The 26,940-nt window shown below is 45.3% G+C and overlaps 1 protein-coding gene across 1 annotated transcript; it reads left to right on the top strand.

The window, feature by feature from the left end:
• LOC105695863 lies at positions 1-26,940 on the top strand. The gene is made up of 4 exons (XM_023434831.1): positions 1-57; positions 357-474; positions 718-881; positions 26,872-26,940. Exons 1-4 carry the CDS (start codon positions 1-3, stop codon positions 26,938-26,940), a joined length of 408 nt encoding a protein of 135 aa, XP_023290599.1.

Raw genomic sequence — 26,940 nt, 5'->3', positions numbered from 1 at the left:
ATGTGGATAGTCGCAGGTACGTTGAAAATTTCTCTCAGGGTATATAGCACCGATTTCGTAAGAGATTTAAGCTGCATTTACATATTAGCTCGGATATTCGGAAAGGCCGGTCGATAACTAGAATTATTTAGCTGCGAATCGGCGTACGATTTGAAATTTAAATGCGGACGCGCCGGAATTTCATCCGAAAAAAGGTGACGGGCATAGTTAAAGATTAGAATAATTGTCGGAAGGAAAAGTGAATTCCCGTTCCACGCATTTTAACATAATCGTGCAATTTCGTACCTTCTTCCATTTATGTTGTGGACTGTTGTCGGGCGAATTCGAGCGGTTGCGGCAACGGGTTTTCTGGGTAGTCGGGAGGGCGAAGGGGGGATGTCTTTGTGTCCTGGCGAAAGAATTTTGTTTTGAGTCAGTCCAGTTTCGACACGCGCGCGAGGCGGAGCTCCTCATCCCTTTCGATCCATCTCCGAGGTAATAATACAGAATAATCACAATACAGAATATCCAATCCGTGATACGTCTACGATATATTAAATTGTGATACATTATCTAAATGTGTAATTCTCAGTAGAAGAAATATTATTCCGTTTTTAATGTATTTCATCGCTGGGGTTTTGGTGATTGGGTCTCATAATTCGTTGTAATTTCTTCTGTATAAATCAAACAGGGTGATATATATATTGAGAGTTACATTTATAACGTTTATTGTCGCAGGTTATTCAGAGCGTGATCCAAGCGTGTCCGTTGGAGGCGATGTTATCACGCACAACGTCAGCGATAGGCCGTACTTCGAGCTGAACGTACAACGTAATGTGACAACCGCTGTTGGTCAGACTGCTTTCCTGCATTGTTGGGTGCACGAAATCGGCGACAAGGAGGTGAGTCTCGTTACGCCGTCTGATAGCATTTTAATGCCTCGTCGTTGGCATAGAATGTCATCTTCCAGGACATAAAAATATTCCCTCTTCCCGGACGAAGTCGTTACTACCCTCGATATCGAACATTTATTTATGAAGGAATTTTAGCACAGCGTACCAGGGAAATACTTAAAGTAGTTCCTTTTCACCGAGGATTGGTTTTGGCCTTTTTGCATTCATTAGTCTCGACGCCGCTCGCGGTGTCGTTTTCATTCGGTGAAAAATATATCAACACCTAACGACCTTATCGAGTCTATACAGTTCCGCGGAGTTGACGTACTTCAGTACGTACTCTTTGCTGGTCGTTATACGATCAGTCGCCTTTTAAGAAAAACTCTTCAATTATACAGTCTCGAGATTGTAAGGGACACGAATGATAAGGGAGAATTTTGCGAGATTATTTACTTTTTACATTCAATTCAATTTATATTAAATTAATATCTCTGTTGTAGTTAAGGTGATGTGAAAGTGGCGTCAAAGAGGTATCGTTTATGAAACTTTTCTCCGAACTGGGTGTACCGAATTGTCTCAGACTTGACAATGTGAATGTGGAGGCTATAAGGAAGATCCTGAAACCCATGATATTTCAATTTTAAGATAATTTGTTTCTAGCTATTTTGAGCAATTTTAAGAAGAAATGTAGTTTCCCGAGTTTCAGGACCTACCTTAAGATTTGAAAGAAATTGGTACACCCAATTGGAAGAAAAGTTTCATGAACAATCGACCCCTAAGATTTTTACATCCCCTTAACGCACATGGAACTACTAAGGAACACCGGATGAACGACAATTAGAACGGGACGGTTGATCGGAGTATTTTATTAGAAGAATTTTTAAAGAACGTTGTACGAGTTCGTGCAATTTAGTAGTTTACAGTACACCGAGGTCTCGGGATTATTGAGGTAACAAGTGGTCGCTAATGACCCATAAAAGGAGCTCGGGTGGTCGTAAATAAGAAAAAGTCCCTGAAAGCTCTGTACGCACCATCGAGACCAATTCTATAGTCCTAGAAGAAATATCAGTTTTATTGGCGGAACCGAGGGGAAGTTGGGGGCGAATACTCAAAGGTAGCTTTTGCCGAGAGTTCTTGTTTCTCGGTAACACGAGGGTGGAAAATGTTGAACACGCCATCGACGGAAACTCGGTTCGATTCGGTTCGTCGCCTAAAGCCGCGGCAGTTGGCTGCTCGAAACTATACCGAACTATACGAAGTTACGAGCACCCGGAAAATTGGGTCGCGCCTGCTGTTTTCTCTGCGATACAAGAAATTTTATAGATGGGCCTCGTTCATCAATCACGCCGTAATATCCGTGGCATCGCGTTACATTTTCACGTGAGCGCACTTTTACGGTCGACCCTGTCATCGCGTTATCGACATTTTTTTCAGGGACTCCCGAATGTTCAGAATGCACTCACGAATTACCGAATTTGGGTCTATACCGAATTTTTCTATATAGCGAATATGATAAATATCAAATATCAATGACCCTGTCATCGCGTTATCGACATTTCTTTCAGGGACTCCCGAATGTTCAGAATGCACTCACGAATTACTGAATTTGGGTCTATGCCGAACTTTTCTACGTAGCGAATATGATAGATATCAATTGATAAATATCAATCAAATATCAATGACCCTGTCATCGCGTTATCGACCTATTTTTCAGGAACTCCCGAATGTTCAGAATGCACTCACGAATTACCGAATTTGGGTCTACGCCGAACTTTTCTATATAGCAAATATGATAAATATCAATATCATAAAAATAGTATTCTAAAGTGAAATACTTTTCGCCAAATATTTCAAATGTCCGCGAGATATTACGAAATGTACGATTTTTGTTAAACATATAGAAAATATAAGAGAAATATTTTCTGCTTCTACGGTTGTTTACGTTATATTTGTCAGATTATTGCACTCGGGAGGAACTAATAACTCATAACTCGGGAGCAAAGGTCTGCGACTTGAAATGGAAGCTACGCTGAAGTTTTAGGAAGTACTGCAATTAGCGAGTCGGAGAAGCTTTCACCGTTTAGCATCAGCCCAGGACAGGAGGACAAGTTAAAATTGAGAAGGTCCTTCGCCTTCGTTACTAAATGAACATTCGTAAAGAGCGGTCTTGGCTCCTACCGGAGGATCCGATATCGGTCTTGGTGGCGTATTCTTCAAATGCATTAATTACGAATCCATTAAACGCGGATCTTAGCTTCCGGCGTAAATTGACGAGTCTTCATCTTCCGGAAACCACTGACCTAACTTTCATATTGCTTGGAAGGACCTTTGAGATTTTCCACTTAAGGGGATGTGAAAGTGGAATCCGAAAGCTCAATCGTTACCGAAATGACATATCGAACGCTTCAGTTCGTATAAATCTCAACGTAGACTGTAAAAGACAACCATAATTAGAAATGTTGGTAACAGGACGCGCCAACATATGGTCCCGCTCGAGTATTCAAAATGGCATTATCGTCAAGTAGGGTACAGATGAATTTTATTTTATCGACCTCGATTAAATCTCTCAGTGCCTTCCATATCATCTTAAAAGTCTTTAAGCGAAATGAAAGAACCGCCTTTCACGTTGTTTGTTCACAAAGTAATTAAAATGACGCGTGGTACTCGTCCCGTCAGAAAATGTTAGGTACTTTTTCCTCAAGATTTTCTTGCATTACGTTTCATTCCATTAGCCGGAGGAGGCAACGATTCTCCTCGCTAGCTTCCCAAAATTGTGCTCTTCTCTGGATGTACTTTGAATGTAACGGGAGCGTTCCGTGTGTACAGAGCGACGTCTTAAGGTGCGTACACAGGGCAAGAGTCGACGTTTCTCGCGGAGTCGTCGTCTGGCACAACTTAGGGCGAAATACATGCGAGATTCAGCAAATAGCCGGAGTTCCGGCGCAAAGTGTTATGACGTCGTTCGCCAGGAAACGTTTCCCGTAATGTCGGGCCGGTGGATGAACGAAATTTGTATATCGGCCACCGAGAACAGGTCCAGGATAAAACCGCGCACTCGAGGAGTCTCGGTCACCTGGAACGCTTTCGGAGAGGTTAGGGACGATCCTGGCCGGGACGATGAAAGAGTTTTAACCCGACGCCCCGTAACCGAGACGTTCCTTCAACGGTTCGTTAAACCTTAACGCGTCTCCGGGGCGAAGATTACGCCCTCGCTTAATTCCTAATTCCATTACCGAGAAATTCCCGGCGTTTCGTCCCGACCAGCGTTTCTTCCGAAGAGCTGGGTTCACGACCCGCCCTAAGTATCGCGATCCGAAGTCTAGTACCTTCTTAGAAAATTACTCCTTACTCGCGACTTACGGAGACGTTCCGCCCCGTACTTGCCTCTGCCTTTTTCTTAAAGGCCCTCGCGAATTTCTTGATTACCCGAAGGAAACGGTCCCGCGGATCCTTTTGCAATTCCATCGCTGGTGGAGACTCCGTCGTCCCATCGCGGTTCCTGCGGAAAGGGACCACTCGACCTTAGGAAACGCTTCTCCACGCCAACGAAACGACGTTGATAGGTATATGTACAGATACATAGGTATTCTAGGTACATAGATACGCCTTGAATAAGGCCTCTTCACCCTGCGTGGGGTGTGATTTTCGTGATGCCCGGTGCGCACTCTAGGGTACGCTAATCCCGTTTCATCGTCAAGACTGTATTACAGACGGGACGATAGTCGGTACCATGTTGGTGGAATGGAAGGACGGTGTTATAGGGAGAAGGGGAAGAGTTTGTGCACTTTTTGAGTCGTAGGTGGGGAAAGCAAAAATGGGCTACAGTACACAAAAAGTACTTGACGGTACGAGTCCATGTTTTAGAATTTGAGATTTAAGTTATGGGCCAAGAGCGAGATGTACGCGAAGAAGAGAAAGCGAAGAGGGTCGCGGACAACGCGAACCATGTGGGAATTGATAGAAGGCAGACACGGACTAGAAAGAAAAGAACACCCGGGTCGCTGGGAAAGGATACCCTGCCCCGGGGGTTCGAGGGTCGCCTCTTACCCTTAACGGACGGCACGGCGCCAGGATGTCCGAAGGGTTGTCGGGTCCGCTCGAGTATCTCTATGACTCGATACGGTATTAACGGTCGTTAATTAATGTTGACGTATTGGCTTGAACAGGCTGCAAAATGGAGTTCCTCGTTGAATTCGGGGGTACAAGCTCGGAATTCGCAGTCGGGTCACGCGATGACTTGGACGGCCTCGCGGAGGTGACACTTCGCTTAAGTTTGGCCACTTCATAAACGGCTCGCAGTTGAGCTGGATGTTCGAAAAGCTCGCGGAACCGCGAACCGCCTTTAACGAGCCTCGCGAAATTTCTTGCTAATTGCTCAGGAGTTAGGTGCGAGAGACCGAGACCGAGACGGAGGCGACGAGGGGCGCGACCCGTTAACGACGTAATTATTCACCGGTGAGCCAATAACGCGAATTCGGGTTAATTCCAAACCGCGAGGAAGGCGATGGGAATTCGATCATGCCCGGCTCAATGGTGCCAACCGCAGACAGTGTTTTCGGCCCGGTAATTACCGAATCGCGGGAGAAGCCCGCTTCGGATGTCGCGACCCCCCGCGAACACCTCGCGACCCCCCCCGAGAGAGCCGAAAGCCTTTTATTCGATCCGAACTTCGGAGTGACCGATTCGATCGAGCTCTCGGCTTTGATTATGAATTCCCGTCGGCCGATTCGATATTGAGTCCGCGGACACATTTCGATCACGGGGATGATGGAAGTGCCGGGAGTGTGCTTGAAATTCGACGCATACTTCGTTCGGTACAAACTGTGTTAGCTTTGGTTTACATATGTTTAATTCGCTTCCCATTTAAATGCTATTTTATGGAAGTGAAGGATGACAAAATTAAAGTACCTGGCCTATCTATCTAATCTTCTTTAACCCTTTCGTTACGAGCGCCGACTATAGTCGGCACACATGCGACGACCTTTGGGTACGAGCGCGAAATTGAGTCGGTAAGAAATTCTGCCATATCTGCGGAGTATCTTTTGATTGTATTGACCCGTACTGGATTAATCATCCTAAGAGTACATTTTGAACATACGTAACACGGCTTGGCCATCGAGACGAGACGAGAAGACCAGCTATTGGGATAACTTTTAATCTCTTCGAAGTTTATGGTTAGACTTTTATTTGGAAATTTAATAATGGAATAGTACGATAAAACAGTTGTTATTTAACGCTTGGAAAGGTGTATGTACAAAAGGCAGTCAAGGAGGCGTTGTTCAGGTGGAAGACGTAAGTTCGAACAGCGAAGACTGCCGAAGCGCAATGTGCACCCTTTCTGGGCGGTGTTGCGTTCAGTGGTGGTTGTGTGGCGGAGCGGACTGCTGGAATGAAAGGGTTAAAAAGGAAATTTTGTTCCTCTCTTTGGGTAGAGGTTGTAGCCCGGTTTGAGACGAATCGCATGATTTGCGACTCCTGTTTGAATAATTGTTCGATGAACCCTTCGGAAAATGTCGTGACTGAAATTATGAGAATAACACGCCCTGCGTGACTTGGAATTCGCTTCCGCAACGCCACGGGGTGCGGCGCGTATTACTCTTCTACCTTCTATCGCGATATCTCGGGAATGATTCATGGAGAAGTTACTTAATCATATGTCGTTCGATTTGTCTCAATCCATTATCTAACTCTTATGAAGGGGAAGGAATCGATTTCCATGTAAAAAAATGTATTTTCGGTGCGAGACCGGGTCATCCGAGGTACGAAGTGGTACTTCAAAATTAATGATTTACTTAAATATTAATAATCCAGAATTAACCGGGCGGAATAACTCATTTAGAGGAGCAGTCACTTGGGAAGGGAAAGGGCTCGAATCCCGGACAAAGCTGAAATTTCGGTGCCAGATTTTCCCCTGGATTATGATACACTTCATAGCACGTTTACTCCTCAGTACTCACAGGAAATTTCACGTGGAAGGAAATATTCCTTTCAACGTTACATTTAGAAAATGCCCTAGTAGCACAGAATACTTGTCCTACGTTTTCAATATATCTAACGAATATCGTACATTTTGTAAATATATAACAGACATTCGAAATATTGGCAAAACATTTACTTAAGAATATTATTTTTATACTATCCGTATAATATTAGCTTCATGTGTTTTAGTAATATTTTTTCTCTCGTAGATGTAGAAAACATTACGATACATTTTAATATGATTATCTTTTAAATATCATCCGTCGAATAGATTATAAACGTTTTAAGAATATTTCAAAATCAAAATAACACGTTTCGCTCCCACAATGAAAATATTTCGAACATTTGTTGTGTTTTTTGATACCAAATGAAGTGTCCGATAATAATCATGAAGTAATTATATGATATCTTCGCACGAAATCTACGAGACATCTTAAGGGGATGTGAAAGTGGCATCCGAAAGCTCAATCGTTCATAAAACTTTTCTACGCACTGGATGTCTCAAATCATTTCATACTTTAAAACGAGAATACGGAGACCCTAAGGTAGGTCCTGAAACTCGCGAAATTTCCTTTTTTACAAACTATTTTTAAAATACCTATAAACAAATTTGAAAATAATTGAAATTTCATGAGTTTCATGACCTTCCTTATAGTCTCCCTATTCACGTTGTAAGGTTTCAAACTATTCGGTAAACCGAGTTGGGAGAAAAGTTTAATAAACAAAACCTTTTCGATGCCACTTCCACGTCACCTTAAAAAATCTATCACTTAAGATATTTAGGAAAGACTGCGAAAAAAATATTTATAAATTATTCCGTGCTGCTAGGGTAGCTACCGATGTAGAGCCCTAACCACGGATCGAATCAATTTCCCTTCCCAATGTATCGGAAGCAGATGACGCGCAACGACGGTTAACAAGGAGGAAAGACGAAACGGATAATCGGTCCGCTAGGCGAAGGGAAACTCACAGGAGCAGACGAAACTCGCCCAGAGGGTGCAAATGAACCCAAAACGACTGGCAGGAGTTTTTGACAGTTTCGGTCTGGCCGCCAGGAGCGGTATCTAAATTACCTGCACTTCGGCTTGCACTTCGCATCGCGGTTTAGCGCCGGATGGTGAAATTTCGCCACTTCAGCGGAACTCCCGCCCTCTAGGCCCGAGGCGCAAGAACCGCGTCATCCGAGGGATTTTCAATTTTCTGGTTAACGACGTAGCCTCGAGCCGAAGTAAACCTCGGGTGGGTGTTCAATGGCGTTCGATGATTGGCACTGACGAGTCGGGGGAGCTTACGCGAGAGTTCCGACCAGAATTCTCCCGCTTTTATCACCCCAAAATGCGCCCCTCGCTTCCCGCCTGCCGAGCCGGTGGGGGCGGCGCGTATTAATCGCCTGAAAATCGGCAAGGGAAAAGAAAAGATAAAAAAAATACAAAAAGCAGGGAAACGCCGAGCGCGAGTACTCGTTTGGGTAATTAAAAAAAAAAAAGGCAAAGTCGAAAGGAAATCCTTCCTTTGGAGCGAATCGAGAACAGGTGGGAGGCCGGCTCGGTGGGGCGGGGAGGGGAATCGATATCCGGCTCATTATCCGTATCGGCTCGCGATATCCATACGCGACTTTGACCCAAATTTCCGGCGCGCTGGCCCTGGCGATGAAGGTACGTTTTGGATTCTGAACCCTACTTTTTTTCTCTTTTTTTCCTTATCGGTGGTACTTATCTGGGCCTTCGGAAACGCTCCCGGCTAGAACTCCGGTTTTCTATCTCGTGTTTTATCGCAGTTGGCTCGATAACGAGATCGGCGCTCGTCGATGTCTGCTCGAAGCTAACTCTTGAAGACAATGGCCGACGACTCGTCCACTTGCGTTAACTCGAGGGGCCTTCGACGACGCTAATGATGGTAATGATCGAGCGCGAAACGAAGCACGCCCGACCTGGTATAATTACCCTCTCGATCTCCGGAAACTCCTGCCGACCTGACATACACATCGTTTCGTTCTAATCTCGAGTTAACTCGGGAAGTCGCGCCTTCTGCGGACGAAGAAACTGGGAACTCCTGGCCAGGGATCAGGAGTTGCGAGCGGAAAGGTGGAATCGGCGCCACTCTCTGTTAATTAGTCGCTGATCGGAAGAGAGGTAGATAAGGGTTCTCGTCACGCGGGAAAAAAATAATTTGGTTACAATTACTATAGGGGCATGGTTAAAATACCGTGGGAAGTAAAGCCACACAAACGGTGAAATTCACTACATGGAGTGAGAAGTGTAACCTTGCGAATAGGTACTGTATCCATGGCGCTGCGCTTAAAAGGTGCAGGAGGTGATCACCATTTGGAAATGTAATATTAACTTCGCGAAGAGGTTGCGATACGCACAGGAAAATGGAAGGTTTATCTGGGAGCTGTAAACACATATTGTAGGAAGGTTTTACCCGTTGGTAGGTTATTCTAAACTTGCCTATACGATTGCAAAAACAATGGTTTGGTCCCATTAGTTTCGATAGTGCCTCCAGGTGGCGACACTGGGCACATTGGTCTTGGGAAGTAGCTTTTTATTATCGATATTCCTAACGATTGCAATGATTCTTTGTATCTCATAAACAAGGAATAAACCCTAGTAGCATAGAAAAATTTCTAAATATTTGTTTGCAATCTTTGTTAAATATCTCAAGCGACAGATTTTTTAAGATTTCTTGTAGATTTCATTCGAAGATTTGTTGAAAATCTCAATGACATATTTAGTTTCAATAATTTATAAACACATATGGAGATTATATTTTTTAATTTATGAACATATAATAAAAATACATTTCTTTTACTTCACGATTATTATCGGACACTTCATTTGGTATAAAAAAACACGAGAAATGTTTCTAATATTTTCGTTACGCTTTTTCATTATGGGAGCAAAACGTGTGATTTTGATTTTAAATATTTTTAATACGTTTATAATATATTCGGCAGATAATATTTAAAAAATACTTGTATTAAAATGAAACGAAATGTTTTGTATTTCTGGTAGAAAAATATCATGAAAACACATGGAGCTAATATCATATAAATATTATATAGGTAATATTCTAAAGTAAACGTCTTGCAAATATTTCAAATGTCTGGTAAATATTTACAAAATGTACGATATTCGTTAAATATATAGAAAATTCAGGACAAATATTTTGTGCCACTAGGGAAGATGTAGAAAAATACGTTAGGAAGGGACAAATGTACTTCATACGTTCGCCTTAAAAAAAAGTCGAGGAGGGATCGGCGTCGCAGTCGAAGGAAAAGCGTTTCGTTTTCCTCCAAGGTGGAAACGAGATTCATCAGCCAGGGTAAATTCACTTGCACGGATCCGTACACGGTTCAAGATTCGCACGTACAGACGTACGTGCGATTCGCGCGAGGAATGACGAATGAAAGTGGGAACTAGTCGAGACGTCGACCGATGCATCTTCCAAAGTGTAGATGACGAAGCATGTGTTCGGTCGCGCAAGACCTCCTGCCAGGAATGATTGTTGGCTGGAACAGTCCACGCCGTGAACATTTCCCATCTCTCGGGAATATTTTCCTGATCGCGTTTGACATCGCTCGGCAGAACTTGCACCGAGTACTTTCCTGCGGGACGGTCGGGTTAATATAGTCGTTAATTACCTGGGCGAAATTACGGTTGGAAATTGTCACCATGAAAGGTACAGGCGGCACGGTTAATATACCTCTAGGAGGAATGTAGAGAAATTTTGCCCCTAGGGAGGCTCCGACGATGAAACGTTAGGGATAATCCGAGCAAACTAAAACTACTTGCGGTATATTGTTATTCTTGCTCGGGCGCTTTACCCAAGTCGAGGAACTCCTGCCAAATCCTTGCCACTTTGCTCCTTTCGCGTCCAACGCGACGCGTAAACTTAGACACTCCTTGATGTATTTTCCACTCTGAATTTCGGCATTTCGGTGGCGGTCGGATCCGTCCAATGCCTGTGAAATTGATGTTAACGCTTGCCGTTGAAATTATTTACCGGTTAAATTAATCGTTTGTCATCTTGCGCACGTCCACTCGCGAAGATCCACTTTAACCCCGGGGAATTCCTTACCTTAGGCGAAACAAATAACGCGACACCCTATGTCTCACCCGAATTCTACTCCAACAAATTGAACCGTAGGTCTTTACTCCTCTGAATCCACTCCCCCGACGCGTGTAGCTCCAATATACACCCTGAAACATCATTGGAGCGCTTCCCCCAAATCCAGCGTCTCAATTTCGGAGTTCACCCCTCCGCCGCGATGTCTCCGACGTCGCTTACTCGGGCGCGATTTCGCATTTTCCACCTCGAGGATCTCCACCTCGTAGACCTCGTAAGGGAGGATCTTGAACCCGGAAATTCCAAAAGGTAAAAGAAAAAAGAGAGAGGGGGAGAGACAGTAACCTGTAGAGCCTGTCGGATAAATCTTAAGATGATACGAAAGGCGCAGAGAAATTTAATCGAGGTCGATAAATTAAAATTCATCTATACCCTTTTTGGTGGTAACGTCATTTTGAATACTCAAGTGGGAACATAAGCTCTCGCGGCATGTTACCGACATTTATATTTATGTTGAAGCGCTTCACAATCTACGTGAAAAGTCACGAGGGCCATTTTGAAGTCTCCGGAGCGCCCGACTCGGAATTAAGGGAGTCGGTTTAATTCATCTTGCGTCCCAGGCAGAACGTACAACTTTCATCCCACCTGCGCGCTCAAGCAGGAACAATAACCTCGAGGTAAATGAGGGGTGGTAATTCCACGTGCCCCACCCGGAGCATCCCCCAAAACATGTCGCGGCATTTTCCCCCGAATCGCGCCCCAATTTCCATGGTGCGCCCTTCGTCGCGTCGTCTCCGTAGTCGTCCTGGCGTCATCCTGGGCTCTGGTTCCCTCCAGCAGGAAACCCAGAGTCCATTGGGGCGAACGTTAAAAGCTCTCCTCCTGGAGGAGCGTTTACGGTCGGGGACGCATTCCAGGATGGCCGGGGGTCCAGGTCTTCCCGGAGGAGGGGCGCTAGGGGAAACGGCGGGTCTCGTCGCCGCGATAGCCCGGGACAGGCGGTAACTTGTTGTCCAACACTACGTTCCCTGGGATAATGGCGGGATTGCGGTCGTTCCCGGGAGCTGGTCCTCCGGAAGACCGGTCGCCGTCCTCCCGGGTAACGACAGGGAACGAGAGTCCCGTCCTTTTCCAGGGCTTACCTCGGCCCGCTCCCTAAGGGATTCCCCGAGCGATGTCGGGCATTAGCGGCAGCGCCACCTCGCGCCGATTCCCACCACTAGGCAGGACCGGGAGTCGACCGGGACCGCAGCCACCCACCTCCGGGAGGGACCCCTTTGTCATCCGGGAAAGAGTCCGCCTCTAACAAGCGTCCGCCGGAAACTCGAAAAATACTCGGCCGTTCGGGGGATGCTCCGAGATGGTCGCGTCCGGTTAAAAATGCTTGGGGAAACTTCCTAGGAATTTCACAACTGTGGGAGATGTACTCTTTTTAGATCGGCTCGGATGCCATTTCTTGGTTCATGAATACTAGGCTCATCCGCCTTGTTTTTTTTTTCAATGTAATTTTTTACTGCAGGCATTACGTGTTAGGTTTAGATACATGCAGTAGCGTGGGAAATTTGATAGAAATTTTATATCTGTGAAGGATAAGCTCTTTATCGATCGGCTCTGCGGGGGATCGAACGCTATCGGATACCGGATGACATTTCTTGGTTCATGGATACTAGGCTCACTCGCCTTGTTTTTTTTTAATGTAATATTTTAATGCAGCCATTACGTGTTAGGTTTAAATACTTGCAGTAGCGTGGGAAATTTGCTAGAAATTTAACAACCGTGAAAGATAAGTTCTTTATCGATCGGCTCTGCGGGGGATCGAACGCTATCGGATACCGGATGACATTTCTTGGTTCATGGATACTAGGCTCACCCGCCTTGTTTTTTTTTTCAATGTAATTTTTTACTGCAGACATTACGTGTTAGGTTTAAATACTTGCAGTAGCGTGGGAAATTTGCTAGAAATTTTACAACCGTGAAAGATAAGTTCTTTATCGATCGGCTCTGTGGGGGATTGAACGCTATCGGTCGTCGGATGCAATTTCTTGGTTCACGGATGATAGGTTCACTCGCGTTGCTTTTTTTTTTAATGTGACTTTTCATGTTACATTCAGACACGGTATACTAATTTCAAACCATATTTCCAATTAAATTCGCAACGTGTTATAAATTTAGCTTGTGTCATATTTCTCTATAAAATTTCACAAAATTATAACACGATGTTATAAAATTATAAACTCGGTTAGAGGTTCACAATAAATGTAAGCTAATTCCCTTTGAAGTAACGAATTTTATAATTTTACTGCAACCCTATATACTAAAAGTGGGTGAATTTTATGAATATTTTTAACCGGCTAGCAGACAATCTGAATAGTGACCGATTTTCGGGAGAAACTCGAGATGTCACCCGAGAAAAACGTCCACTTTTAACAAGCAACCTCCTGAAACTCGACACTCGCACTTTAAGGGAAGGTGGGAGTGAGTTTTGACCCCTTCTTAGGTTTTCTCCCTTGTTGATACACCACGCGATAAAAATAATTCTTCAGCCGCTCGCGAATATCCGCGGGACAAGGAAAAGTCATTCTCCGGTACACAGTCATTCCTTTTCCAAACTCGTTGATGTCATTTCGTGGTCGGAATTTGAGGGATGCCGCCACCCAGGAAAATGCCGCGGATATTATATTCAGCGCCTGAGATATTAGTTCTCTCACGTAGGGGAGGAAAATCGATACGTACAGCCCAGGGGAGTTCTTTCTCGCAATTTATTCCCTGGCCTCGGTTGCAATCTCTCCAGGGGCTTAACGTTGAGACGTAATGAGGCAGAACGCACGCCGTGGAATTACCAAGTACAACGAAGGAGGGAAGGAAAAAAAGGAAGGACTCGGCTGCACGAAATTGAGAAAATTGTCCTTGCCCCGGAAGAATCGGAAAGGAGCGGAAAACTCATAGAAAATATATAATTCGAGTGACCTGAAACCGAGGAAATTCCGCTCTGACGGCAATTCCAGATCGATTTATTCAATTTCCGACAGATCGAGGATCCGAAGGGTACCGATATAAATAATCGCGTTAAAGTGGCTGCAGCTCCTTCCCTCTATGGGGTTGGGAAAATTGACCGGAGAGATTCGTCCCCGGATAAATGTCCGATTCGCGAAGGACCGGCTCTCAAAGCTGAAAGCCGCTCTCTCATCTTTCGAGTAGCCCGAAGAGATCGAACCTCCCCGGGCGCGAAAATGTTTGCAAGCTCGGGCACACATCCGCCTCCGAAGCTTCCGGACGATCCTCGAGATGGCTTAGGGGCAGCAGGAGGCTCGGGGGAAGTTTCCACGGGGAACTTTTATGATTTCCCCTCTCTGCGCCGCCTTCCTGGCCTCTGGGACGACGCTTTCGGACCAATGGCGGGAGAGCTCGACCCGAGGATCTCTGCAAGCTCGCGCAAAGTGAATTTTTCAAGGTGACGCCGGTCAATCGGGAGAGGTCCCAAGGGTCCTTTGACAATGCACCCCGACGAGCTTTCCGCTGGAACTTTCCGGTAGAAGGCGTCCGACGAATGGGGAGGCTCATCCCCGTTTAACGAGTCCCCACTTCCCACTTCCATTGGCCGATTGAAGTCGGCTCTCCCCTTTCCGGCGATTTAGGGAGATCCCCTAAAGGAACCTTCCCCTTGTGGTGTCCCAGACTTCGGTGATCCGTCTCAGCTCCCCATTGAAAATTCCGCGATAACGAATTGAGAACTGCGAATTTTTTTCCAAAAACCGAGCTAGCACGAAATTTGCGAATGTAGCGCATAATTAGCACATAAAGAGCCCAAAATGTTAATACAAAGAAATTTGAATTTTGTGAAAGTGGGGGTGCCAGCTTTACGCACCTCTTTCCTATCATCTTAATAGCGAAGTAGTTCGGTTGTGTACGCTTTTAATTGTAGCGTATAATCACGGAGCTTGAATGTAAATTGTTATCAGAGGGAGGGTTGCCGATAGTCCAGGGTGGAGTCGAATATGGCGTCAAGTGCGAGGTCCGTGGAAGTTGTACGTGGTGACTTGTTGTTCTTGCGAACTACTCCAGGACTCGACAGAGATATGTTACGTCCCGATACGGCGCAAACATTTTTACTCCGGAGAGACCCGGAGCAGACTTTGACAAGGTGTTTCAACGAACTTCCCTTTGTGGAACTTCCCAACGGAGTTTTCCATCCGAAAGCTTCCAGCGAATGAGCAAGTGGCTAAGAGGTTCCCTCCGTCTTTAGCGAATCCAGACCCCTCCCCCATTTCCATCCGTCGATTGAGGTCTGTCCTCTCCCGCGACTTTGAGGAGGACTTCGAGAAAGATAGGAGAGGCTGCGAAAGGAAATGAATACTCCTGTCTCCGCACTTTCTGTCTCGGCGAGGTGTACGGCGAAAACCTGCCCCGCGTAATAAATTGAGAGCTGGGATAGGAGCATAAATTCGATGTATTTTAGATGAAACCAGCGCTCTTATTCCGACTACAGGTACGTGCGAATACGCGGGGAAGCGAGCTGTTTCTGTTGCGGATGTTCGAAAGAAAGTCCGAACGCGGGTTGCACTGGACGCGAAAGCCAAATTTAGGAGAAACGTCAATTCTCGTCGAAATCTCGCGTCAGGTCGCTTTTACGATTTCGAGCACATGACTTTGATCCGTAACAAAGATAATTGACTAAGGTGAAGTGAAACACCCTTCAAATCCGTCGATTCGAATACAACCCTTTTTTTTAAGGGTATTAGACCAAACTGTCCGAAACTTTGACACATCACTCCTGATCATCTAAGAATTGTCCTGACACGTTCAAAATTTGGATTTTTTAACAAAATTTTTTAACTCAGCCCAAACCAGAACCAAAAGGAACTTTCCTCCTCTCTGGCTACGAACGAAAACGGCTCGCTTCCGAAGCTTCCGGCCAACATGGCGGGTTGTGCGAAGCTTGCGAGTCTTCGCAATAAATTGCGGGCGCGGTCCACTTTTTACGTTTCCGCTTCTTACCCGGGTGGTCGCGTTTACATAAACGGGCTAAACGGGCCGGCGGTTTTAAAGAGCTTTCGTCACGCGGGCAAATTTATAACCTCCTGCTTGTAATCCGGGGACGCAGGCCTTGCGCGATTCGCGAAAGCTCGCCCGGCGAAAGGCTAGGGAATAAATGTGCGCCCTCTTGGAAACGCCGCGAGCTTTAGCGGAGGAGCGAGAAAGTACCCCCATTTCTCGCCTCTTTTTGAATTCCGAATTCGAATTATCTCGCCGAGCTTTTCCCCGGACGCTCCTTGTTATTAATCCCATAAATCGGCTTTAGAGGTGTATGAAGTCGCGCTTTTCCAGCTCCTTCTGGAATCCCGAAGTCATTTCGCCAGAGGAGATTGATGGCAGCCTCGCGTTGGCGATAATCCTCGTACAGTTTGACGATATTTTTGGAAAAAATTCATCTCCGTCACCCAATAAATGTTTACGTTCACTGACGACGTTAATCGGATACCTAGAGAGAAAAAATATGAATACCGAATTGGATACTATTTTATTTTTAATGAACATACGGACGAATTAGAATGATTGTTCTTCGTGAGTGGTTTTAAGGTGACATGAAAGAGTCAGCCTGAGAAGTCAAATCGTTTGGGGAAAGTATTCTTGGAATTGTGTGTTCCGATTCGTTTGAAATTTTACCACGGGAAGAAGGAGGCCCTAAAGTAGGTCCTGCAACTTATGAAATTTCATTTGTCTTACAAGATTTATTTATTTATCATGGACTAGAGCCAACATGGCGAGGCCCGTGCACCATGAGCATCCATGACACAGTTTGAGAGTGCCCCGGTCGTTACACGCGACCGGGCAAAAAGTTCCACTTGGGGAGAAGCGAAGTGGCCCGAGTTAAAATTTCGGCCAGAAAACTAATAGTTATCTGGAAAAGTCCGCATAACTAGGAGCAAGTTTGCCACTTAAGCCGTTACGTACATCTGGGGATAATAATTATTATATCCGGCTCCACGATCTGCCCTAACGCTACGTAATGACCCTGGAAAACCTGTTATAATACCTACGCCCAGGAAAATAGGAACTTTCCTCGAGGACTTTGCATCTCGTTAAATTCGTAACGATCGTTCCTGCTACTTATTTCCCCCGGAAACAATTAAAGTGGGACAAAGTTTACCGGATGAATTTTAATACGGGTTCGAAGCCTCGAAATCGAGATTGTCAAGATGATATGAAAGGCGCTGAGAAATTTAATCGAGGTCGATTAATTTATTATTCCTCTGTGACGTTTAGCTGCAACGAAATTTTTGCTCTAAAACACGTCTTAGCCACTAGACAAGCCAACGTTCCCTTCAATCGTTGGTGAAAGTATTTTCCATACTTTCCTATCTGACTCTGTAATATTCCACTTCTATGGTGTTCTAAATTGTTCGAGGTAGGTCCTGAAATCAACAATATCGATAACTCTGTAAATGCATGACATATGTTAACAATTGCGGAAATGTACGTAACCGTGAACATTTTCACAGAATTTTGACAGGTGTGACTTGCATTGACAATATCTCGAGTAACGTGAAAATTGACTATGTTCATGATTCATATTAAATCTGCGGCGGTACTTTAGGGCAGAAAATGTAATATGCGCGAAAGCACTCAAACGGCTAAGGTGCCGTCACAAATGCCCCCAAAAGGGAGCATTCATTACGCTCGGCTCACTTCATTACACCCCCGAAGTAGTTTCTCATGCACGCGGAAAATTTTCTAGTTTGAGGGCCGCGTATTCTCCGGCGCTTTCGAAATTTCAGTGATTTTTACGAGGCATTTTCCGCCGAGTGAACCCAATTCCGTGAATTATCTCGCAGTTGACTCGTTAACACGTCCCTTGGTATACAGCCGCTCCTAAAGGTGCACGGAGATTTTCATCAGGGCATAAAACTCGTCTCGCTAGATCGGCCAACTCATCTTTGCGAGCTTTCGAAACTTTGGCTCTCCCGGCTCTACGAGAGTACACCGAAATTTATTCGGCGCGAGCTTTATCGTCGTTACGAGAGCTTTTCGACTCCGTGTAAATCCGACTCGTTCGAGATTTATCGACGGCTCGTCTCGTTACTGCTAGGGTGCGACTCGACGTCGAGGGCATTTTCGAAAAATGCCCGGTGCGTCTCGTTACGATGTGTACGGAATACGTCGGGTCGTGACGCGTCTCTTAAATCCCACTGGGGTAACTGTCAGAACCCGAGGAAAATCATGCACGATTTTGGCCCATAGTGGTGGATTAAAAGTTTCATGGGAGCGGAAAAACACCCCTCTGGGGGTTGCCGCGAGCGTATGAGTTAGCGGCGAGCGGATTTTCAAAAAGGGCCCGATGTATTTCGCTTCCATGCGAACGGAAAAGCGTCGAGTCGTGTGGCTGACAATTTTCCAATCTTTCAACCAATACCGGAAACATCGAACTCGTGCTCGAAAGAATGTCCGGTGCGTCTCGTTACTCCTAGCACGGAAAACATGGGGTAATGAAGGAGCTATTAAGGTGATATGAAAGAGACATCCTATATATACCTGAGAGGTTAAATCATTGGGAAAAGCATTCTCCGAATTGGATGTACCGATTCGTTTCAAATTTTACCACGTGGATACGGAGGCCTTAAAGTAGGTCCTGAAACTCATGAAATTTCGTTTTTCAGCAAAAATATATTTATTTATCATGGACTAGAACCGATATGACGTGGTCCGAGCACGTTTTCGATGTTTTACGCTTCTTGGACGCTTATAATCGAGAATGAAGAGTTTCAGGACCTAGCTCGAACAATTCAGAACACCGCAGTGTAATAATTCGAGTTGGAACGGCACGAATTAGAAAGCGTCGCGTACAAGTAAACGGTCGTTTATTTGCGAGGAACCGCGGCGTGTCGGTCGGTAATATAAATATCATACAAATTCTCCTTCTGTATTATATTTGTCCCTATTTCATCGAACTCGCCCTACCGTGTCTAAAGAAGTTCCACTTAAGGGTATGTGAAAGTGGCATCTGAAAAGTCAATCGTTTATGAAATTGTTCTCCGAACTGGGGGTGCCGAATCGTTTCAAACTTTACAATGTGAATGTGGAGGCTATAAAGAAGGTCTTGACCCTCGTGACATTTTTTTTTTATAACAAATTTTAAACATTTATGAACAAATGCTGCAAAAATGTTAGTGTCATGAGTTTCAGAACCTTTCTTATACCCTCTATATCCGTATTGTAAAGTCTGCACCGATTTGGTACACCCAGTTTGGGGAAAAGTTCATAAACGAGAACTTTTCGACGCCACTTTCAGATCACCTTAACACTTTCGTTACCTTGGACGAGATATCTCGCGACCCAATACTGGCCGATTAACGCTTTTGACGAGATATCTCGCGATCCGGTAGTAGGGGATTAACGCTTTTGACGATAATCTAGCTTTCTAGCACCAATATTTTGACATTCTAGATGAATATATTTTATAACTAATTCCATTCGTATAGCTAAAAGGAAGAAATAAATACAGCTACTACCGGATCGCGAGATATCTCGTCAAAAGCGTTGATCGGCCAGTATCGGGTCGCGAGATATCTCGTCAAAAGCGTTAATCGGCCAGTATTGGGTCGCGAGATATCTCGTCCAAGGTAACGAAAGGGTTAAAGGATGTTTCAGCTTTTGAGGATAGGGGATACTCAAGTCTTATGTCGAAATCTTGGCTTGGTGGAGGGATCGAAGCATCACGTGCCGATGCACGGAGGTCGCGAGTCCGCCCCAGAGGAGGCTCGTGAATGATTTTCCAATCTCGGTGTCGGGTGCAGATAGCAGCGGTTAATGCGTCGAGTGGCCTTAACGGGGGAATTGGCGGGGAACCCCTGGAAAAGCTACTTTCCGCGAGTTTGACCGATCGGCGTTAACGGGGACACGTGACACAGGGTGGAGGCCCGTTTGCGGGACGAACGTTCGCTTAACCCCGGAGTAATTACTCCGGCAGGGGTGCGGCCTCGTGTACGTAGAGGTACGGCGCACGTAGTGTCGGGACGTGCCCCAGGTCAGGGCAGGCCCTGCTGGACCGCTTCGTGGCCCGGTCAGTGGCCGGAGCTTTTAAGGACTCCTTAATTCCCCCCAGGGACTCGGGCCTTTAAGCTTTCCCTCGCGCGGCCCAACTTCCGCCGACTAAGCCACTTTTATCTGCCGGATGACGGCCGCCAACTTTGCGCCTTTCATATTTCGGAAGACATACGCTCGACCCACTCCTCCGGAAGCGGATCCGGCCGAGCCTCCGGACTCGCGACCTTCCGGGGTCGCGACCCGCAACTCCCCCGGGACGTTAAAGGGAGCTCTTCCTCGAGACTCCCCGGATTTCGCGACTGGGGAGCTCCGGCAAAACCGAGTCGCGACTCGGGCTTACGCGGCCTTGTCGTATTTTCGGCTTTCCGGGGTCTAGAGTCGCTTGCATCGGAAGCCGAAGACGCGAGCCCGGAAATATGGACGGGCTGAAATCGGAGGAGAGTCGGTGCCGCTTTGACGAACTTCGGGAAGTTAGTCTTTGATGTCCTGGACGTGGTCGCACGTGAGAATAAAAAGTTAATGTCGTCGGAAAACATCTCGCCATCTCATCGAGACCTTTAAAATCCCCGAGGGAGAATAATAGTTTTACGATAAACGTGATAACTTTGGGTAATGACACCCACCACAACTTGAAAGGCCTGTAATAATGGGCACATTAATTTACAGAGGTAGGGCAAGTTATGTCATCGAGAGCCTCGAATGTTGTCTTAGAGCATTCTTCGTAGAGTCATTTCTTGCACAGGGCAAATCTTGTCCGTCCGACGGGATAATAACCATCACGTATGCTATGAAAGTGAATCACATGGTTAATGCAAACAATAAAAAAGCGTTGTTCGAAGCACGATCATTAGGATGCCCTGAATGGCGGCCGGTGGTGGTAACAAATTTATGGTATACATTTACGTTGGCGTCGATTAATTTGCTCTCACAAGAGAAGATCCTTTCTGGACTTTTTGGAGAATTCTGATTTTTCGAATTTCCGCTGTTTGGCCGATTTACCCCGAGACCGAGAGAGGCCGAAAGGGGACTAATTTCCGATGGATTTTCAAATTTGGAAGGTACGTCGCGTGCTCGCCGATGCGGCGACGCTCATTATCGCGAATGCACTTTTCTAACTCTAAATGCATTTGTTTACGAGTTTGCCTCTACCTAGTGGGTCGTAGGGGGTGCCAATGTGCAACCAAACGCGTCCAGTGGGCATTCGATACCGATTCGTCGTTCAAATCGATCCCGATATCGTCGCAACGATTGCGCACCGGCACGCAGTTTCCGGCGGAGCATATCGGGACCGATAGGAGCCGCGGCTTCCCGCCGGAATCCGCCAGTTATATTTATGAGCTAACAGTTAATTAAGGTAAAAATCTGGCGATAAAACACGGAAAAAGGTACGTGCTCTCTGGTCGCGCAAACATTCCGCTGCGTTTCTGTTTGCTTTGCTCTTTCTCTTGCGCGGGGATATCGGGAGATCTCCGGACGGCTCCGCCCGCTGGAACTTCGACCGGAGGAAATATTAATTTATTATCCGGAAAAATATATCCCAAGGGATGAAATGCGACCGGGGCGGTCCTCCGTAAATGTGTGTTCGGGACTTTATGGTTGCACTCGACGTAATGGACCGAACTATCGTGGGAGTAATTAAGAATTCCGTTTGAGGACTGCCGGGTTTCCGCGTTATGGGCGGCCCTTATTTATTAATAACGGTATTGTTATCGGAATCGTTAGGGACATGTTTTGTGGCTTTTAAGTTTGACCTACTTTGGAAGTCCCGTCTTTTGGGGTTTTACTTTGTCATTGGGAAGAAATGCAGAAGGACGGTACTTAAGGTGATGTGAAAGGCGCTGAGAAATTTAATCGGGCTCGATAAAGTACAATTGAACTATACCCTTTTTGTTGGTAACGTCATTTTAAACACTCAAGTGGGAGCATAAGGTAGCGCGTCCCGTTACCGACATTTATATTCATGTTCAAGTCTTTTACAGTTTATGTTAAGAATTATGCGAACTGAAGTGTTCCATAGTGTCATTTCGGTAAAGTAATGATAAAATGATCGATGTAGAACTGTCGAAATCCCGTGAATTAAATATTCTAACAACTGCTTAGGACGCGGTTGCGCAGTGAAGAATACCTTTTAGTTTTAGTAGTCTAAGTCTCTTTAGCTTCACTCCTTTTAAAGTGTTGCATTTTTCGGATAAATAATCGAAATGGAGAAATTCTAGTTTGGAATGGATTTGCGGGATTTTGTTACGAAGTAAATGTATTTCTTGGATATTTGGGTTACTGGGGGAAGTTTTGTTAACTAATGAGGTGTACGTATTTAGAATGGAACGAAAGTAAGCGATCTGGGGGGTGCAAGTTACGGCGTTTTTCTTCCTGGGAGAAATTTGTTCTTTACTCGCGTTGACGAGAAGTGTACGATTGTTATGTCGACATGAATTTGAAGCCACGGGCACAAGTCCAATTTAATTGTGACTGTACTCCGGGAAAGCGTTCCGTGCCCTCCTTTTCGAGAACAATTCTCTGTCCTCCCTCCACCTCGTTCCTGGACTTCTGAGAGTCCTGATAATTCAATGTGAAAATCTTCCGCTCTCGGTGGTCAGCACGAAAGTTGGTCTGCTTTATTTCGGGCTTCCAAAATAAACCAGCGGATCTGGAAAAATGACAGGAAGAACTTCTAATTCTCTGATCCCGCCCAATTCGGGATTCTTGAAGTATCGCCTCGAAGTGGCGAAGTTCGTGCCCCCGGAAAAAGTAAATCCGAACTTCGGGAAATCTTGGTAATTCAACGGGAAGATCTTCGTCCTCGTTGGTCAGCACGAATGTTGACCCGGTGTATTTTCGTCTCCGAAAGAAAATAAGGGAATGTGATAAACGATATTTTGATATCGTTGTATCTGGTGAGTTTAACATACTTCGAGGATCGATCCTCTACGCGGCAAAGTTTATCCTTGTTAAAGAGGGAAAAGGAGGGTCAGCCAGTGGGGATGAAAAGGACGAAAATGGACGGGTGCATTTAATTCGGTGAATTGCTTTTCCAATACTGATTTTTTTCCGCCCCCTCCTGGTTGCATCCGAGTTCCCCGTTAATTCTCATTACCGCATTGAGGCCAAAAAACTCAGGTGATGAAGGTGCACAATTACTGCACCTCGAAATGCATACCCGTAGCTCCCCGAACAAGGCCCTATTTCAATTTTGGAGCAATAGTAATTATGAACTTATATTGCATGTAATTGTCAGCAGAACGAATTGACACAATCTCCTTTAAAAGATACTCCCCCAATTTCTCAAGAGGAAATTGTTATTTCCAAATGAAATCTTATTCCCTAATTGACAGTAACAATTAATTCTCGAGGTTCAGGCCCATTAATCAACGGTTCGATTTCACCATAATTGAACTTCTTTCATTTATCTTGACATAAAGTTACGTTCTTTTGGGTTGGCATCTAAGTGACTGCGGATTTTTTAATACCATCTATCGACAAAATCCGCAATCATTTAATTGCTGAGCCAATGGTACATATAGTCAGTCAGCGTTAAACAGGAGCACCGTTCATAAATAGAAAATAAATAAATAAATGACGGACTTCCTTCAACTATTGTCCCAGGAAAAATCCATTTGGAATGGAGCTTCGAGGGCAACATATTTTCCACAGAGGTTTCCTGCCCAGCCTAAAAAGGGAAACACATCAGCCGAGTATCTTTCACGTGTTTTCGATCGGCTCTCGGCTCGAATGCATCAACGACACAGAAGAAATCTCCAAGGGAATCAACGGTACGATGCATTTCAGCCATTACTCGGTTCCCTGCTAACGTATCCCCGGTTCTTATTCGCGTGTACGTTTGAACCGGCAACCCTTGCTTTGTGCCGCGCACCCCCTTTGATGTCGACATAATCTTTATACGACAAAAATCCACTTCGAAAGGAGGATGCAAGGCGGAAGTTCTTTCTTAGCTCGATCGGTCCAAGAGTCGCGGACAAAGGACCCGAAGAACGAGGCTGCTCCAAAATATCCACCCAAAGGGACGATCCCACCATCGGTGACGTTATCGGCGACAGTTTGTCCTGATAAAGCCACCTATCTGGGCTCCCAGGAAATTACCTGCGTCGCTTTTCAACACATCTTCCGTGAAACCCGGCTGTAACTTAATTTTCTCGCTGATTAAAACGCGCTGCGTTTCGCTTAAATGGATGCTGCGAAACGTTTCATTGAATGAAATTTCTGGATTTAACCGCGCTTCTACAAATCAGTAAGTGCTTGCAGTGCACTCCGATTCGGGCTTCTAAAAAGCGCCGGCGATGCTTCACGCGGAACAGAGGGTGGGTAAATATTTGGTGAAACAACTCGTTTTGAAAAATGTTAAGGTGACATGAAAGAGTAAGCCCATATATATCTGAGAGGTCAAATCGTTGGGGAAAGTATTCTCCGAATTGGATGTACCGATTCGTTTCCAAATTTACCACGAGAATATGGAGTCCCTAAAGTAGGTCCTGGAACTGACGAAATTTCATTTTTCGTCAAAAATTAATCTACTTATCATGTACGTTTTCGATGTTTTACGCTTCTTGGAGGCTTAGAATCCAAAAGGAAGAGTTTCAGGACCTAGCTCGAACCATTTAGAATACCAAAGAAATGTCATATTACAAAGTCAGATTGGAAAATATGGAAAATACTTTCGCCAACGATTGCAAGAGAATGTTAGCTTGTCTCGGGTTAACACGTGTTTTTAGAGCAAAAATTTAGTTGCAGCTAAACGTCAAAGATGGCGACGTTGGTCCTAAACAGTCGTTAAAATAATGAATTCACGAGATTTCGACAGTTTTACATCGATGTCTTCATCATTACTTTACCGAAATGACATATAGAATGCTTCAGTTCGTATAATTCTCAACATAGACTGTAAAAGACTTCAACATAAATATAAATGTCTGTAACATGACGCGCCAGCTTATGTTCCCATCTGAGTGTTCAAAATGACGTTGCCAATAAAATGGGTATAGATGAATTTTAATTTATCGAGCCTGATTAAATTTCTCAGCGCCTTTCATGTCTTAAGGCGGAGAGGACGAAGTCGTTCGATATTTAAAGGGAGGAGCGGGATCTGCTCTTTGTGGTCGGCGCAGATATGACCGAGGGATCGCGTCGATTATCCACCGAGTCACTCTTAAACCGCGGTTACGACCGTATTTAACCATCCACGACCGCCATCGAATTTTCTGCATGGTCCATCGGCTGCGCCCTTAACCCGGTGTATCTGGTTATAATGGCCCACGGTGGACGTCCATAATACTTCCGGTGATATATTTTATTTGTTACGACAAAATGTAGGCGAGTGGGCCGCTGGCGGGGTGGGGTGTTCGGGCGGATGTGCCAAGATGAGTCATTAAGATTTTACTAACTACATTTCATAAAGTGGATTATAATGGAGCCCTGTGCGCGGTTCCAACTACCGACGACTACGGCTCAAAGTAACGGAGGTACGCTGTGTGTGCGTTTCCTATTAGCGAATCATTGCGCCAGGGATTGCGCATAGATACGGGGATAGTAACTATGCAGTTTTCGATATTTCCCCAGAAATTGCAGTTATACGCTAGAATTTAAGCACATAGTTAGATATTAAATGCTTCCAACTGCACAATTTCTACTTTCTTACATAATTCACTTGTTTGCGGGCGATTGCTAAAATGACATCTAATGTGCGGTGATCGTGTATTATCGTTCACATCTTGTACTTTGATGTATTAAAAGGCCGTTTTCGAAGGATTACAATTTTCCCTGATTTTTGTACCGGCTTTTGCTCGAGGTTAGCCCTGAAATACGATCGCGTCGTTTGGCGAAGAAAATTGCGAATTCAGCCGGGCGGTTTCGGGGGCGCTTAACAAAGTGTTTATTTTCCGCATCCTTTCGCACGCACTTCCCGCCAAGAGGAGGGCTTTCGCGTGGGCGATTTTATCCCTGTGTTATCGGCCGCAGCGGGCCCTGCCATCCGGAAAAATCCGCCCGTCTGAAAGCTCAAAGGTGTGGCGGCGCCTGTTAAAGGCCGCCCTGATTATGGGGTCGGAGAAACCCCCTCTGATAAATCCGCCCGGTCGAAAAGGCCCCCCAGTGGCGCATTCGGATGGAGCTTAGGGCGCCGCCCTCCCCTCGGAATTATTATTCGATTTATGTTTCCCTTTAAGCGCCCCCGGTTTCGTCGATCTTGCCAGGTCCCTCGCGAGTATTCCGGCATTTTGCCTTAACGGGGCCTTAAGGTGAAGTGAAACACGTCGAGGAACTTGATCAACATCGATAAAGAAGACTTTTCTAAATGCCTACGTTGCCGACGTTCGTTTTTATATCCACAGCTATGTCGAATTATATTGGGTATTGTACCAAATGGCATACTCCACCTGTCGTTTTTCTACAATAATTATAAAGAAATCGAAGTTAAACTCCAGAAATCCTCTGGATTCGTGCTTTCTGGGGCCCTAATTGACTGCAGAGAGACCCCCTGCGCCATCTGTGATTTCCAGGTCAATTAAATTTTCACTCCGAGACCTCGTGTTCCCATCGTTTTAGCATAGAAGCGTAGACAACACTTTCTTTTGCCCTTATCCCGTTCTGATGCGAGTTCATCGATTACTAGAGTGTTCTAAATTGTCGACAAATTGTTTCGCACCAAAGCACCAAAATGCTGCATACTCGTTTTTTTTTCGTGAATCTTTCCCTTAACGTAGTATGCACTGTGGGGGTGTTGAGTGAACATTTACTCAGAACCACCACCGATTTTCGGTGTAAGGGGTGGATCACTAAAATTGAGGTTGTAGCACTAAAAAAGCACTAAATTCTCCAATAGGTTTCATTTCATATTTCCGATGTGGGGGTGCCTACTGTACATATATGTTTCAACTACTCTTGTTTAACAATTCCCTAGGTTATTTGGAATGCGAGAGTACCGGCAAGTACCGGCACAAGCAATTGTCCCACCAGTCACATTTGCTGA

This window comes from Orussus abietinus, unplaced genomic scaffold (genome assembly GCF_000612105.2).
Source record: "Orussus abietinus isolate OABI.00-Male unplaced genomic scaffold, Oabi_2.0 scaffold111, whole genome shotgun sequence".
NCBI lineage: Eukaryota > Metazoa > Arthropoda > Insecta > Hymenoptera > Orussidae > Orussus > Orussus abietinus.
Note: the sequence above shows the minus strand (reverse complement) of the source record. Positions and strands in the feature narration are given on the sequence as shown.

Coding starts and splice junctions, on each gene's coding strand:
- LOC105695863 (XM_023434831.1), top strand. CDS start 1: ATGTGGATAGTCGCAGGTACGTTGAAAATTTCTCTCAGGGTATATAGC. Junction 475..717: donor CCTTTCGATCCATCTCCGAG/GTAATAATACAG, acceptor TTATTGTCGCAG/GTTATTCAGAGCGTGATCCA. Junction 882..26,871: donor ACGAAATCGGCGACAAGGAG/GTGAGTCTCGTT, acceptor ACAATTCCCTAG/GTTATTTGGAATGCGAGAGT.